This window comes from Oratosquilla oratoria, chromosome 13 (assembly GCF_046742065.1).
Source record: "Oratosquilla oratoria isolate Oo_2021 chromosome 13, ASM4674206v1, whole genome shotgun sequence".
In the NCBI taxonomy this organism is placed as follows: Eukaryota; Metazoa; Arthropoda; class Malacostraca; order Stomatopoda; family Squillidae; genus Oratosquilla; species Oratosquilla oratoria.
In genome coordinates, this window is record NC_134789.1 from 68,443,825 (window position 1) to 68,459,754 (window position 15,930).

General features: G+C 46.3%; 1 protein-coding gene across 1 annotated transcript in view; it reads left to right on the plus strand.

Annotated features, from left to right (window-relative positions):
• Window positions 1–53: 53 nt before the first annotated feature.
• Window positions 54–15,930, plus strand: part of LOC143032478 (serine/threonine-protein kinase H1-like) — a gene marked incomplete in the record, with an annotated part of 48,197 nt that continues 32,320 nt past the window's right edge. The window contains 1 exon segment of the mRNA XM_076197321.1: window positions 54–925. Within this exon segment, the coding sequence (XP_076053436.1) occupies window positions 180–925 (746 nt within the window).

Here is a 15,930-nt window from a genome sequence, read left to right on the forward strand (position 1 = left end):
GAATGTGGCAACTCTGCATTGGTGCCCGGGCAGGCGGGCCACGGGAGCTGTCCGCGGGGCCAATGTCGTCAGTGCATAAGATAGTTGGGTAGACGGAGGGCACCGAGGGAGGGCAGTCGTTATGAGTCGCACTGTCACAAAGTCGTCGTCGTTTCCTCGTGTTTGTAAAATGCTGCGCCATGGGGTGTATAGAGAGTAAGAAAATTATCGAAAGTTTGCCGAACAGTGATATCAACACTGTGTATCATGTGGAAGAATTGTGCCATACCGCTCCCCGATCGACGTCGACTCCGTCGCCAGCGCGGGCGACGGCGACGGCGCCTGCGAAGGGCAAAACGGGACTCGTGCCCTCTGACCATGAGCCGATTGTTTGTGAGATGAGAGTGGCCGACGTGAGTAGCATCGTCGAAAAGATCCGGCAGGAGAGGCAGGCCACGAAACACAAGTACAAAACCAAGTACGACCCGAGGATCATAGCCAAATATGAGCTCAAGGGTCTGATCGGTGAGGGGACCTTCAGCAAGGTGATCCGTGTCGAGAACCGCCTGACGAAGGAGCCCTACGCGATCAAGGTCATCGAGTCTAGGGAAGGACGAGAGGCGTTCGAGGCCGAGCTCTCCGTCCTGAGGCGCGTCAAATGCAAGTACATCATCCAACTCGTCGAGGTGTTCGAGAGCACAGAGAAGATCTACATGGTCATGGAATTGGCGACTGGGGGGGACCTCTTCGACAAGATCATGACTCGAGGGCCCTTCAGCGAAGGCGAGGCAGCCAAGGTCCTCCGAATGGTGCTGGAGGGCGTCAAGTACCTGCACAACCTCGGGATCACCCACAGGGACCTCAAACCCGACAACCTTCTGTATTACCACCCGGGCACCGACTCCAAGCTCCTTATCACGGACTTCGGGCTCGCTCACATCAGAAAGTAAGCAGATGTAGAAAGACTTTTAAACAGAATATGATACCTTCTAGTTCATAATCATATGTTTACAAAATTGAATGACTAGAATTAGTGAAGGCGATGTCGTTATTGGCCTCTTCTAAAAGAGGCCAATAACGACAGTATTATTCTCCACGTTTGGTAGGACCGACCCGCTGTGAGTGACAATTCGTTCAAGGTCATCCAAATGGTCCTATTTCTTTCGTGCACGTTCAAAATCATCCCCGCTTTACCAGCATTTTCTTCCTCACAATGTTGATCGAGTGTTGATTAATCAGTGTGACATTGTTTGCGTGCCCAAGTCCTCCATTTTGTTTACAGTTCTGTAAGAATGATCTCCATTGTTTTGATAGTCACGTCACTGCTCGTACACATTACCCGTGCGTGATTCACCATGGGCTTGGATAACGTGCTGAACGCGTGATCGACAGCTATTCCCCTCTTGGATGAGAATTCCATAGTTCCTATGGCCTGATGTATGGGTAATGCTGTGACCGCGCGTGTGTGTGTACGGTAATATTTGATATGTGTGTTTTTGTGTTTATGTACAAATGATGCATGCAGATACACACACAATAAAGAGGATTTGAACCCTTTGGGAAACGGGTTTCCCTATAGATGAACGAATATGTATAACGTTCGCCAGAATATATAGGGTCGACGACACTTGATGATTAAGATTAGATTAGGTTTGAAGTAGAAAGGGAAAAGTCCCTCTGTCTTTTAGTTCAAATAGATTTGTTTTATGCCAGGGACACGAGGGGGAGTCTCTCTCTCTCTCTCTCTCTCTCTCTCTCTCTCTCTCTCTCTCTCTCTCTCTCTCTCTCTCTCTCTCTCTCTCTCTCTCTCTCTCTCTCTCTCTCTCTCTCTCCTCTCTCTCTCTCTCTCTCTCTTTCTCTCTCTCTATCTCTCTCTATCTCTCTCTCTCTCTCTCTCTCTCTACACACACACACACACACGCACACGCACACGCGCACACACACACACACACACACATATATATATATATATAAATCTCTCTCTCTCTCTCTCTCTCTCTCTCTCTCTCTATATCTATATATATATATATATATATATATATATATATATATCTATATCCATCCCTCCCTCCCTCCCTCCATTCTCTCTCTCTCTCTCTCTCTCTCTCTCTCTCTCTCTCTCTCTCTCTCTCTCTCTCTCTCTCTCTCCCTCTCTCCCTCCCTCCCTCCCTCCCTCCCTCCCTCCCTCCCTCCCTCCATCCCTCCCTCCCTCCCTCCCTCCCTCCCTCCCTCCCTCCCTCCATATCACCCTCCCACAATATCACCCTCCCTCCATATCTCCCTCCCTCCATATCTCTCTCTCTCTCTCTCTCTCTCTCTCTCTCTCTCTCTCTCTCTCTCTCTCTCTCTCTCTCTCTCTCTCTCTCTCTCTCTCTCTCTCTCTCTCTCTCTCTCTCTCTCTCTCTCTCTCCTCCCTCCCTCCCTCCCTCCCTCCCTCCCTCCCTCCATTCCCTCCCTCCCTCCCTCCCTCCCTCCCTTCCCTCTTCAATGTGTGTAGTACTAATTGAACTTCTAAGATTTAGTTGAATCAGTGCTAAGTACTGTACTGTAACGTCTACCAGTTAGTTTGTTACTTTTTTCTACTCGTGTATTTATCTAAGTCTATTTTATTATCATTTTTTCTCTCCACACGACCTCGTCATGAACCGAAAGATTGCTTGTCGGAAGACTTTGGCTTTGTATGCATCCTGTCCCAGATTTTTTTTTTTTTTTTTTTTTTTTTACAACAAATTTGAGCAAACTAGCTTAGATTTGGATTAAAATTAAACTATGAACTTCAGTGGATAGAAATAGGTAAGTAGAATGAAATAGATAAGAAAAACAAACAGATAAAAAAAGATACTCGTTTGAACTAATTTAAGAGAAGTAGCTTTAGATCGAAACTAAACTGAACTTCAGTGGCCAAAAATAGAAAATTAATTCAAAGGAAATAATAATGAAATAAATAGGACAAAATAAGAAAATACAAGCAAGCAACCCCTTCGCATGCTTTGTTTGCAAAGTATCAAATGCCTCTGCGCAAAACAGCGGCGCAGGGTGCGTGACGTCACGGTGGTTCCGTTGTATGACGTCATAGGTCTGATTTTTTTTTGTGGGCTTAACTTGTTTTGTTTATATACTTTGGTTTCTACAGCTTCGTAGGGTTAACATGCCCAACGGAGCCGTTTCCTCTGGAAAACCTTGAAACTGTGGCTAGCGTCTTGGGGTTCCCACACTTGAAGTCCCGAGTTCGAACCGCGCCTCCCGGGGTGAAAGGCTATCAGTGATACTACAGGTCGTTTCTGTCCCCCCTGGGGTCATAGCTCGTGTAATGTGATGAGCTCTCCTCAGTAAGGGTAATAGCTGTCGATCACGAGGCCAGCACGTGATCCTGGAGCTTGATAGTGAATCGTGTCAGCAAAGGGGAAGAAGGGTTCCTTACCATCTGTACCACGTGGTCAGTTCCCCTTCATTGTGGCTACTGCTAAGCTGTAAGTACTTTCCTGCCATCTTCGAACTTACCCGGTGGTTCGTAACGTGAAGCAGAGCGGACAATTTGATGTTCGAGGAGGGTCATTTGAGAATGAGCTATTAACAGTGATTTTTTGTCCTAGTGAGTCTTTGTGAATAGGAGTGTGTGTGCGAGTTAACATATACGGTGCATATACAGTATGCATACGTAATAATATTTGTGTGTATGTACATATTTAATTATATATATACATGTATATATATATATATATACATATATATATATATATATATATATATGATGTGTGTGTGTGTGTGTGTGTGTGTGTGTGTGTGTGTGTGTGTGTGTGTGTGTGTGTGTGTGTGTGTGTGTGTGTGTGTGTGTGTGTGTGTGTGTGTGTGTGTGTATTTGTGTGTGTGTGTGTGTGTATTTGTGTGCTTTTATTAAGAGTTATTAACAGTGAATGGTGTGATAACTATTTTGACTTGTTTGAATTCATTATATGGCGCCAGGAAGATCGTATCGAACAATGTTACTATTCACGAACATGGTTTACCCGCATCTCAACCACCAAATGGCTTTCATAATTAGATTGATAAATTGACTTTTGAAGGAAATAACTAATGAACACGTCTTAAAAGTGTAAGACGCTCAAATACTTTAGTTTGTAGTAGCTATCGGTTCTTGGTGATGTTAAGGAGGGTATATTCAATATTGCGCCATTTATTTTAAGTGGTGTATTTGTCTTTTATGCATTTGTTCAAATTATCTTATGGTTGTACGCTTCAATTTTCTGTTATGTTTTGAAACTTCAATTGCTGCTTTCTTATGGGGGAATCCACTAATATTTCAATACTCTATTTTCTCGCTTTCTTTATTACAAAGGATTACAAAGGCGGAGCATGCCGACAGGAGACCTTTTGGTCCATATCTATTACCATGGGGCTCGGCTTTGCTTTGGTAGCCTTCGGTAGCTAGCCTAGCTACTCATCGTTAGATAACTTCACATTCTATTCAACAAAATGACACATCTTTTCCTCATTTTATATCACAGTAAACAGTTCCTGGCATGTCGCCTTATCCTCTTATTGGCTGGTCTTCAGCCGTGACGTCATGTTTCCTCTCCTGATTGGCTGGTCCTCAGTCGTGACGTCATGTCTCTTCTGATTGGCTGGTCTTCAGTTGTGACGTCATAAGATATTTTCATATTTCGATTATTTCTAAAAACTATATCTTTTATACACTATATATGAATTCTTATTCATTCATTTCTCGGTACTTAAACTGTCATCTCGTTCTTTCCTTTTTCTCTTTCATGGATGCCATGTTTTTTGGAAACTTGTTTAGACCAAGTTATGGTCATCCAGGTCTCCTTCACTTGAAGAGGAGTTCGCTTTTTGAATAATAAGAATTATATGTCACAGAGAGGCATCGGGATTTTAGAGATGCTTAAGTGGGGCATGGCAAAAAAAAGGTTTAGAACCACTGTACTAGGCTGTCTAGATATTATTTGTGCTAGTAACTAAAATAATTTCTGGCACTTTGGCACGGCGACATCATCCACCTACTACCCTTAACTGAATAAAATTATTTTGCGATTGCCAGAAATAAGAAAATAAAAAAGTTGAGGGTTTTATTGCGATGGTAAACATAAGCTCTCACTTCGATGCTTCCACCACGTTTGTTTACTTGTGACGTCATAATATGGCGGAGTCCCGACAACTGATAAAAAAGAAACAAGAGTATATAATTAGATAAACAATCAAATGAAATAGATTAATAAATATAAAATAGATAATCAAATGAAATAGATAAATAAATCTAAATAGCTGTTCAAGTTGACGTCGGGTAAGCGTCATGTCAAAGAATAGAAGTGCTGATAAACTAAAGTCCGTAACGAGACCGCCAGTCACAAGGGCTTCTACTTCTGGGATTTTGTCCCCAGATTGGGAATTTTTCATGCATTTAGTGACAACCTCCTGGGAATTTTGGCTTCTCTGAGGATATTCTGGGGGCATTCTAGTCGTATTTAGTGACAATTTAAGGATTTACAACTGTCATTACTAAACTAATACCTATATTTTATTATTTCTTGGCGTTCATTGTAACTCTACACAAGATGGGAGACAAGACTTTTTGTGATATCTATCGAAGTCTGTCACTACACCATACACGGAACTCATCAGGAGAAAATATCGTTGTGTCACTTTGATTTTTTGTTCCGAGGGTGATAATTGTCACAACGGGAATATTTTTTTAGCAGTTACTGTAGTGTACTATGCGTATAGTAATAAAAAACAAACTTCTGAAATACTTAACAACCAATTTTTCCTTTTATCTATTTATCTTATTTCATCTATTTATTAATTCACACACACACACACACACACACACACACACACACACACACACACACACACACACACACACACACACACACACACACACACACACACACACACACAAACCCCCCCACACACACCCACACACATATATATATACATATATATATATATATATATATATATACATATATATATATATATATATATATATATATAATATATATAATAATATATATATAGTACATTTTTATTGTAAGTACATCTGTGTCAACATTTGTAAACTGGGAACTTTTTTCCAGTGTAGGTGTTTTTCAGCACGAGTGTAGGGAATTGTTGATGTGTCTTTGTGGGAATCCTGCCAGTCAGTCAGTCACACATTAACTGCAGGAACGTCGTGACCCAGGCCTCTGTGTCCGGTCACATCTCGTGTGGGCTGCTGGCGACAGATTTGCTCCAAAATGACTGTTTATGCACTGTATATTGTACAAATAGTAAATGAATTAGTTTATTGATTTTCATTTATTATTATGATTACCAATTATCTACTTGTTCATATTTACTTATCTATTAATTTCTTTTTTCTTTTTCATTGTTTATTTTTGGCGTATAAATCGTCTTCTCAGATTTAGAGACGTTACAAAAACATTTCTATGAGGACCGGCTTGTCGTTGAGAGGTATTTGGAGGCAGTTTGTGGGAACTTTTCGTCTGAAATTGTATTCGATTTCAAGTCAGCAGGGTCTACATAAAATCTAACAGAATCTACATAAGAAATTAATCATTCTGTTTCTAAGTGATATTACACTTGAAGAATAGATGAAATCTATTTTTTACAATATATCAATATTTTTATATTTTCATTAAAAACATTGTGCATTAATGATTTTGGCCAATTTTAGCCAAAAAGGGGGGGGGCGAGGGACAAAGGGTCTTTATGGAGGTCATTATGGAGGTCATAATAGTCCTATACTGGAAAACTATGGCATTTAATGGCAACAATTGATATATAATTAGTACTTGGAAATAATATTACTCTGCTTAGATCCTTGGTCACATGATATAATTTCATTGGCATACTTTACCTATATTCCAAACTTTCAATTAATAAAGAAGTTTGTCAAAATAAAAATTAAAAAAAAGCACATCGCTTAGATCCTGAACCGACTCCGAAATGACGCCAATATGTCAGAGTCAGGGAGGGGATATGCATACGTCACCGATGTGACATCACTGACATGACGTCATTTCAATGCCCTTGGGAATCTAAACGGCCAACGCCTTCGCAGTCAAACAAGACGAATGTCTTGTTAATTTCCAACTCGCACGAAGAGGGAGCCATTAGCATAGTGTGCTGTCATTTCCGGCACTGCTCCTCCCTCCTCCTCCTCCCTCCTCCTCCTCCTCCTCCTCCTCCTCCTCCTCCTCCTCCTCCTCCTCCTCCTCCTCCTCCTCCCCCTCCCCCTCCCCCTCCCCCACCTCCTCCTCCCCCCTCCTCCTCCCCCTCCTCCTCCTCCCCTCCTCCTCCCCCTCCTCCCCTCCTCCTCCCCCTCCCCTCGTCCCCCCTCCATCCTCCCCCTCCCCTCCTCCCACCTCCTCCCCCTCCTCTCCTCCCCCTCCCTCCTCCCATCCTCTTCCTCCCCCTCCTCCTCCCCCCTCCTCCTCCCCCGCCTCCTCCCCCCTCCTCCTCCCCCTCCTCCTCCCCCTCCTCCTCCCCCTCCCCTCCCCCTCCTCCCCCTCCTCCTCCCCCTCCTCCCCCTCCTCCTCCCCCTCGTCCTCCTCCCCCTCCTCCCCCTCGTCCTCCTCTGCCTCCTCCTCCGCCTCCTCCCCTCCTCCTCCCCCTCCCTCCTCCTCCTCCTCCTCCTCCCCCTCCCCCTCCTCCTACTCCTCCTACACCTCCTCCCCCTCCTCCTCCTCCTCCTCCTCCCTCTCTTGTTTCTCCTCCACCCCACCCCTCCCCCACCCCTCCCCCATTCTTCTGCCCAGCCGTGACTTCTCTCCCTTGGCTCCTCCTCCTCACTTCCCTATTCTCCTTCTCCCATTCTTCTCCCTCAGCTCCTCTTCACCTACTCCCCCTATTCTCTTTCTCCCTACTCTTCTCCCTCTCCCCTTCTCCCTCTCCCCTTCTCCCTCTCCCCTTCTCCCTCTCCCCTCTTCTCCCTCTCCCCTCTTCTCCCTCTCCCCTCTTCTCCCTCTCCCCTCTTCTCCCTCTCCCCTCTTCTCCCTCTCCCCCCTCTTCTCCCTCTCCCCCTCTTCTTCCTCTCCCCTCTTCTCCCTCTCCCCTCTTCTCCCTCTCCCCTCTTCTCCCTCTCCCCTCTTCTCACTCTCCCCTCTTCTCCCTCTCCCCTCTTCTCACTCTCCCATTTTCTCCTTCACCTTCCTCTTCTCCCTCTCCCCTATCTTCTCTCCCTCTCCCCTCTTCCTCTCCCCTCTTCTCCCCTCTTCTCCTTCCCTCTTCTCCTTCTCCTCTCTTCTCCTTCTCCCCTCTTCTCCTTCTCCCCTCTTCTTCTTCTCCCCTCTTCTCCTTCTCCCCTCTTCTCCATCTCCCCCTTTTCTCCCTCTCCCCCTTTCCCCCTCTCCCTCTCCCCCTTTTCTCCCTCTCCCCCTTTTCTCCCTCTCCCCTCTTCTCCCTCTCCCCCTCTTCTCCCTCTCCCTCTCCCCCTTTTCTCCCTCATCCCCTTTTCTCCCTCATCCCCTTCTTCTCCCTCTTCCCCTTCTTCTCCCTCTTCCCCTCTTCTCCTTCTCCCCTTCTCCCCTTCTTCTCCCTCTTCCCCTCTTCTCCTTCTCCCCTTCTCCCCTTCTTCTCCCTCTCCCCTCTCTTCTCCCTCTCCCCTCTCTTCTCATCCCACACTTCTCCTTCCCCCATCTTCTCCCTCCCCATCTTTTCCTCTCCATCTTCTCCCTCCCCATCTTTTCCTCTCCATCTTCTCTCTCACTCCATCTTCTCTCTCACTCCATCTTCTCTCTCTCTCTTTCCCTCTCCCTCTCTCTCTCTCATCTCTCCTCTCCCTCTCTCTCTCTCTCCTCTCTCTCTCTCTCGCTCTCTCACCCTCTCTCTCTCTCTCACTCTCACTCTCACTCTCCCCTTCTCCCTCTTCTCTTCTTCATCCTCTTCTCCTCGTCTCCCTCTCCCTCTCCCTCTCCCTCTCCCTCTCCCTCTCACTTTCGTCTCCTTTCTCTTCTCATCTTACTTCTCTCCGCTTTTTCACCCCACTTTACCTCCTCCTCCTCCACCTCCTCCCCCTCCTCCCCCTCCTCCCCCTCCTCCTCCCCCCCCCTCCTCTTCCCCTCCTCCCCCTTCCCCCCTCCTCCTCTTCCCACCCTCCTCTTCCCCCCCTCCTCTTCCCCCCTCCTCCTCCTCCTGCCCCTCCTCCCCTCCTCCTCCTCCCCCTCCTCCTCCCCCTCCTCCTCCTCCTCCACCTCCACCTCCTCCTCCTCCTCCTCCTCCTCCTCCCCTCCTCCTCCCGCCTCCTCTTCCTCCTACACTTCCTTTTCCTATTCCCTTTTCTCCCTCTCCTTCTTCCCTTTACCTTCCACCCTTCCCCCCTTCCTCCCATTCCTCCTCTTCCTCCCTTTTCCCCTCCCCCCTTTCCTTCTCTCCTTTCTCCTCCCTTTCCTCCCTCATCTTTCCTTTCCTCATCTTTCTTCCCCCTTTCCTCCCTCCCCTTTCTCCTCCCTCTCCTCCCTCTCCTCCCTCTTCATCCTCCTCCCCTTCCTGCCTCTCCTTCCCCTTCCCCCTCCCTTTCCTTCCCCTCCTTCCTCCTCCCCTTCCTCCCTCATTATCCTCCTCCCCTTCCCCTCCTCCTCCCTTTCCTTCTCCCCTTCCTCCTCCCTTTCCTTCTCCCCTTCCCTCCTCCCTTTCCTTCTCCCCTTCCTCCTCCTTTTTCTCCTCCCCTTCCTCCAACTCCTTCCCCCTCACCTGCCTCACTCCTCTACACTCCTTCCCTTTCCCTTTCCCTCCCCCCTCACCTCCCCTTCCCCCTTCCTCATTCCTCTTCCTTCCGTTTCCCTACCCCTCCCCCCTCACCTTACTTCCGCCTTCTTCCTTCCCTTCCTCCTCTTCCTCACTCCCCTTCCTCCTCCCCTTCCTCCTCCCCTTCCCCTTCCCCGTCCCCCTCCACCTTCCTCCTTCCTCTCCTCCCCTCCCCTCCTCCTCTCCCCTCCTCCTCTCCCCTCCTCCCCTCCCCTCATCATCTCCCCTCCCCTCCTCCCCTCCTCCCCTCCCTTCCTCCCCTCCCCTCCTCCCCTCCCCTCCTCCCCTCCTCCCCTCCTCCTCTCCCCTCCCCTCCTCCCCTCCCCTCCTCCCCTCCCCTTCCTCACCTCCTCCTCTCCCCTTCCTCACCTCCTCCTCTCCCCCTCCACCTATCCTCTCCTCCCCTCCTCCCCTCCCCCTCCTCCTCTCCCCTCCTCCCCTCCCCCTCCACCTCTCCCCTCCTTCCTCCCCTCCTCCCCTCCCCTCCTCCTCTCCCGTCCTCCCCTTCCCTTCCCCACTCCTCCCCTCCCATTCCTCCTCCCCTCTCCCTCTCCTCCCCTCCCCCTCCCCTTCCTCAATTCCCTTCCTCCTCCCCTTCCCCCTCCCCGTCCCCCTCCCCTTCCTCCCTCCTCTCCTCCCCTCCCCCTCCCCTTCTTCACTTCCCTTCCTCCTCCCCTTCCCCCTCCCCATCCCCTTCCCCTTCCTCCCTCCCCTCCTCCCCTCCTCCCCTCCTCCCCTCCCCCTCCCCGTCCCCCTCCCTCCCCTTCCTCCCTCCCCTCCTCCCCTCCTCCCCTCCCCCTCCCCTTCCTCCCTCCCCTTCCCCCTCCCCCTCCCTTTTCTGCTCCCCTTCCTTCTTCTTTTCCTGCTCCCCTTCCTCCTTCTTTTCCTGCTCCCCTTCCTCCTCCCTTTTCTGCTCCCCTTCCTTCTTCTTTTCCTGCTCCCCTTCCTCCTTCTTTTCCTGCTCCCCTTCCTCCTTCTTTTCCTGCTCCCCTTCCTCCCTCCTCTTGCTCCCTCCTCCCCTTCCTCCCTCCTCCACTACAGCCCTTCCCTTCCAAGTTATTTGATGGTCTTCCATGTCCTATACGTGAGCGAATTTTATGTTGCTGCCGCCAGGTGATTTTATTCACCGAAGCGGTTTTATCGGGAAGAACAAAGGAGTTGGAGTTGGAGCTGGAGCTGGAGCTGGAGTTGGAGCTGGAGTTGGAGCTGGAGCTAGAGTTGGAGTTGGAGCTGGAGTTGGAGCTGGAGCTAGAGTTGGAGTTGGAGCGGAGTTGCGACGAAGACAGCGCTGCGCAGAAGTAAACTTGTTGAAATGGAACAGAAGAACGAAGATCTTCCCCCCAAATCGAAGCGTGTTTATGAACACGAGCGTTGTTTCTGCCCCGTCGTGTGGGCAGCCCTTTGTTCCTTCTTCGAGTCCGAGCTGCTGGCGTTGGTCTTGTCGAACTGTGAGGGGAAGTATGCCCGCCCTCGGACGGAAAGGAACCGCCGAAGAGGAGGTCTTTTGTGTCAGAAACTACTTCGTGACTTCCGGTGTTTGTGATCTTCTTCGAGTTCGAGAGGGGAACGATTGTCTGTGTGCGTGTGTGTTAAGGGGAAAGCGACCTTGCCTAAGGAGTGCACAAGGGCCAGGGGAGGATTTACGTTTTTCGTAGATCTTTCGTAGATGTGATGAAGATGAATATATTACATAGGAATAGTTCGTAGACATGGTACCACAGTGGGGAATGATTGTGTGTGTTTTCCTACAAGGAAAACGAACCTTACCCTCGCATATGGGGAGGTTTGCATGTAGTAAACGAATAATTAATTATTATTTTCACAGAAAAAAAATAAGAATTGTACAAGAACAACGGTTCTTCAGAAAGTTATATTGTCATAAGAACACTGTTCTTGAAAAGGTGTTATTTTGTGTTCATTTTCTGAAAGGCAAAATGTGGTGGGAAGGCCAGAAAGGGAGTAGGGAGGGGGAGGGGGAGGTGGAGAGAGGGAGCGGGAGCGGGCCTTTTTTTTTTTTCGAAATTCGGGAGTGAAATATCACTTCCACGGGGGCGTTTTTACCCGTAACTTTAATTAACAATAACGATCACCGTCCTTAGCAGCTCCCTCTCCCTGCATTAACAAAGTGTATCACACAACTATCGTGGTCCGTGACCACACACCTTTTATTTATAAATTTGTTTATTTATTCATTTACTTATTCACTTATTTATCTATTATTATCTTTTCATTGGCGTATCCGCCGCCCTGATAAAGAGTGGCGGATACGGACTACGTCACTATATTTACATCCTAAAGGTACTTTCATTAGATTTCTCATATATCACTCTCTCTTATCTCTTATCTCTTATCTCTCTTTTCCTTTATTTTTCTGTGTGTGTGTGTGTGTGTGTGTGTGTGTGTGTGTGTGTGTGTGTGTGTGTGTGTGTGTGTGTGTGTGTGTGTGTGTGTGTGTGTGTGTGTGTGTGTATTTACCTAGTTGTATTTACCTAGTTGTATTTACCTAGTGTAGTATTTTTAACGGGCGAGAGCTATGCTCGTAGTGACCCCGTTTTCGTATCTCTCCGCATCCAGTTTAGATTCTTAAAATCTTTGTTAATAGATTTTGGCACTCACTGTTTTCCCCGTTTAGTTTGTTCCAGACATCAAGTCACTCTATGTGGGAAGCTATTCTTTTTCAAACTCTCTTCTGTAACTGTCCTTCTTTAGCTTCTTCTCGTGTCCTCTTGTTTCTCTTCTGTCCCATTTTAATAAGTCGTCTCTATCAAGAACTTCCATCCCTTTCATAATTCTGTAAATGTTCAACAAATTACCTCTTTCTCTTCTCTGTTCCAGTGTTGATAGATGTAATTTATCCAATCTTTGTTCGTATGTTAAATTTGAGTGTAGGTGCCATTTTTGTCGCTGCTCTTTGAATTCTTTCTATTTTCTTTTTCTTTTTTTTTTTTTTTTGTGCTAGGTGTCCATATTGTCGCATCAGTACTCCAATTTAGGTCTTATTAGTGCAACCACTATTTTCTTTACTATTTCTTCATCCACGTAGTCGAAGGCCACTTTCATTGATCTTAAGTTAAAAGTCTCTCCAACTAATTTATTGGCATGTTTATCGGGTGTCGAGTCACTTGAGATTATCACTCCCAGGTCCCTTTCTGAGTATTTTTTTTTTCTTTTTTTTTTTTTTTTTACTTCCTTGGGGACCCAATTTTATATTGAACCCGATATTCCAATTTTTTTGTCTTTTTTTGTTTCCAATTTTATTCCCATTATACTATCATTTCTTAATGTTAAAGTTCACTAAGAAGCGGGCAAATTCAACCTCTGACTCCATTCCCCACATTAGATGTGTGTGTGTGTGTGTGTGTGTGTGTGTGTGTGTGTGTGTGTTCAACTTGGTCTTTGGGTCACGTGCTGGACTCGTGATCGACAGCTATTTCCCTCCCGAACTGAAAGATAACTCAGAGCTCGTATGATCGATCTATGGGTAATGCTGTGACCTTACACACATACACACACCCAACTCCCTACCCACGACTCGAAGCGCAGCGATATTGAAATCATTTCAGCCCTGGGTAGGATTCGAATCCGGACCGCCGTAGTGACAGTTGGGGACTCTACCAACCGCGCCACCGAGTGTGTGTGTGTGTGTGTGTGTGTGTGTGTGTGTGTGTGTGTGTGTGTGTGTGTGTGTGTGTGTGTGTGTGTGTGTGTGTGTGTGTGTGTGTTTGTGTGTGTGTTTACCTAGTTCTATTTTACGGGAAGGGGAGCTATACTCGTGGTGTCCTGTCTTCATATCTCGTTTTATCTAGACTGTTTTTAAATTAGTGTATTGTTTTTGCACACACTGTGTGTGTGTGTGTGTGTGTGTGTGTGTGTGTGTGTGTGTGTGTGTGTGTGTGTGTGTGTGTGTGTGTGTGTGTGTGTGTGCACGCGCGTGCGTGCTTGTTTATCGTTATCAGGTATTTATTTGAACGAGTGTTTTACACTGGGAGGAAATGCGCGATATCTTTTCTGTTTTGTCAACGAGACAATCTGGGTTTTATCTGATTTTCAGTGCTATTTTTAGTAAGCTAAACTGTTATTACGTCTTGTTTTGTTACTAAAAATCTTTTGATAGGTTCTTACCATTTCTTTAACTTTTTCAATGTTATTTTTTTAGCATTTTTTCTATATATATCTTTCATTTTACTTGTATCAATATCTTTATCTATTTTATTTTGTTTTATATTGTTTTATTTATTTCATATATTTTTGCCTTGTTCGTGATTTAATCATACTTGTGCACATTTTACCCATGACACACGTGTTGATTAGACAACCTGTCTGTCTTTTTTTTGTGTGTGTGTGTGTGTCTTAAGCTTCTTCAGTCCTTGTGTGTTAGTCCTTGTATCCCTGTGTGATGCGTTTATATCTTTATTAATTTATCATATTATCGGGTATCGGTTCCATTCTACTTCGTAGTCTACTTTGAGTCCGATGTACTTTTGTAATTAGTGCTCTGGCTTTCTATGGAGTTGAATTAACCCATTCAACTCCGATGACAATATGTCTTGTCATTTAGTCAAATAAAACAAAAAATCATAAAACACCAATATGTTTGATCAAACACCAGAAAAATATGACGTCAGTCCTCCTCGCTTCGCGGCGGGCGAAGCGAGGAGGACTGACGTCATACTTTTCTGGTGTTTGATCAAACATTTTGGTGTTTTATGATTTTTTGTTTTATTTGACCAAATGACAAGACATCTTGTCATCGGAGTTTAATGGGCTAACGGAGTCATTTCGATATTCGCCCACCATAAAATTATGTCTTCCTCTGTCTGTCCTCTGTTTGCTCGGGGTTGAAGATGTCGGAGACCATTTTTTTTTTTTCAGCTTGCTTAAGTTCATCTTTCATTGTGATTGTTGAATCACGTTACAATTACTGTTATTAAATAATAATCTGCTTTTCGCTGCAGTTGTACATTTTACCCTTTCTCCCTCTTCTTCCTCTTCTTCCTCTCCTCCCTCTCCTTCCTCTTTTTCCTCTCCTTCCTCTCCTTCCTCTTTTTCCTCTCCTTCCTCTCCTTCCTATCCTTCCTCTCCTCCTACTTCTCCTTCCTCTCCTCCTACCTCTCCTCCTACCTCTCCTCCTACCTCTCCTCCTACCTCTCCTCCTACCTCTCCTCCTACCTCTCCTCCTACCTCTCCTCCTACCTCCCCCCCTCTCTCTTTCTCTCTCTCTCTCTCTCTCTCTCTCTCTCTCTCTCTCTCTCTCTCTCTCTCTCTCTCTCTCTCTCTCTCTCTCTCTCTCTCTCTCTCTCTCTCTCTCTCTCTCTCTCTCTCTCTCATCTCTCATATCTATGTATCTATGTTCCTATGTATCTATCAATCTATTTGTCTTTATCTTTCTCTTTCTCTTTCTCTCATCTTTCATATCTCTCTATCTATGTATCTATGTTCCTCTCTCTCTCTCTCTCTCTCTCTCTCTCTCTCTCTCTCTCTCTCTCTCTCTCTCTCGCTCTCGCTCTCGCTCTCTCTCTCCCTCATCGTCCCCAAGCTCCCTCTCTCTCTCTCTCTCTCTCTCTCTCTCTCTCTCTCTCTCTCTCTCTCTCTCTCTCTCTCTCTCTCTCTCTCTCTCTCTCTCTCCCTCTCTCCTTCCCTTCCCTCCCCCCACCCCACCTAGTGTGTATGCTTATATGTGTTTATGTATCCAAGATACACATGTTTTGGTATGCACATAACTATTAGTGTTCATATTTATTCTTGAGATAACGCGTAGAGTTGAATTCCCCAGTAGTATGTTTAGTATTATTAATTCGTATTTATATTTTCAAGGACAATGCTTTTTCTTCATAATGTGTGACTCCCACATTTTTTTCTTTTTTTTTTTTCTTTTCCTATCGTTTCCAAAACAAAACGCCAGCGCCTTCCTTGCTGCCAGCAACTATTGTCTCAAGTCGGCAACCACATTCCTAAGCGGAGTTCGGGCAAATGCAGACACTGACGCGGCTATCCCCTTATAAGGGGGGAATTCATGCAAAACAGGCCACGTCCTTTGCTTTTGTCATTCCATGTCAGAAAGAAAGGTTGTGATCGTTCAGTGGCTACCGCATAGCCACGCTAAACCTTCAGTCATTAATACCGCTGTGGGCAACCTCCTAGTCAGTATCCCGATCCATCTCCTAATAGAAATTTGCACATAGATAT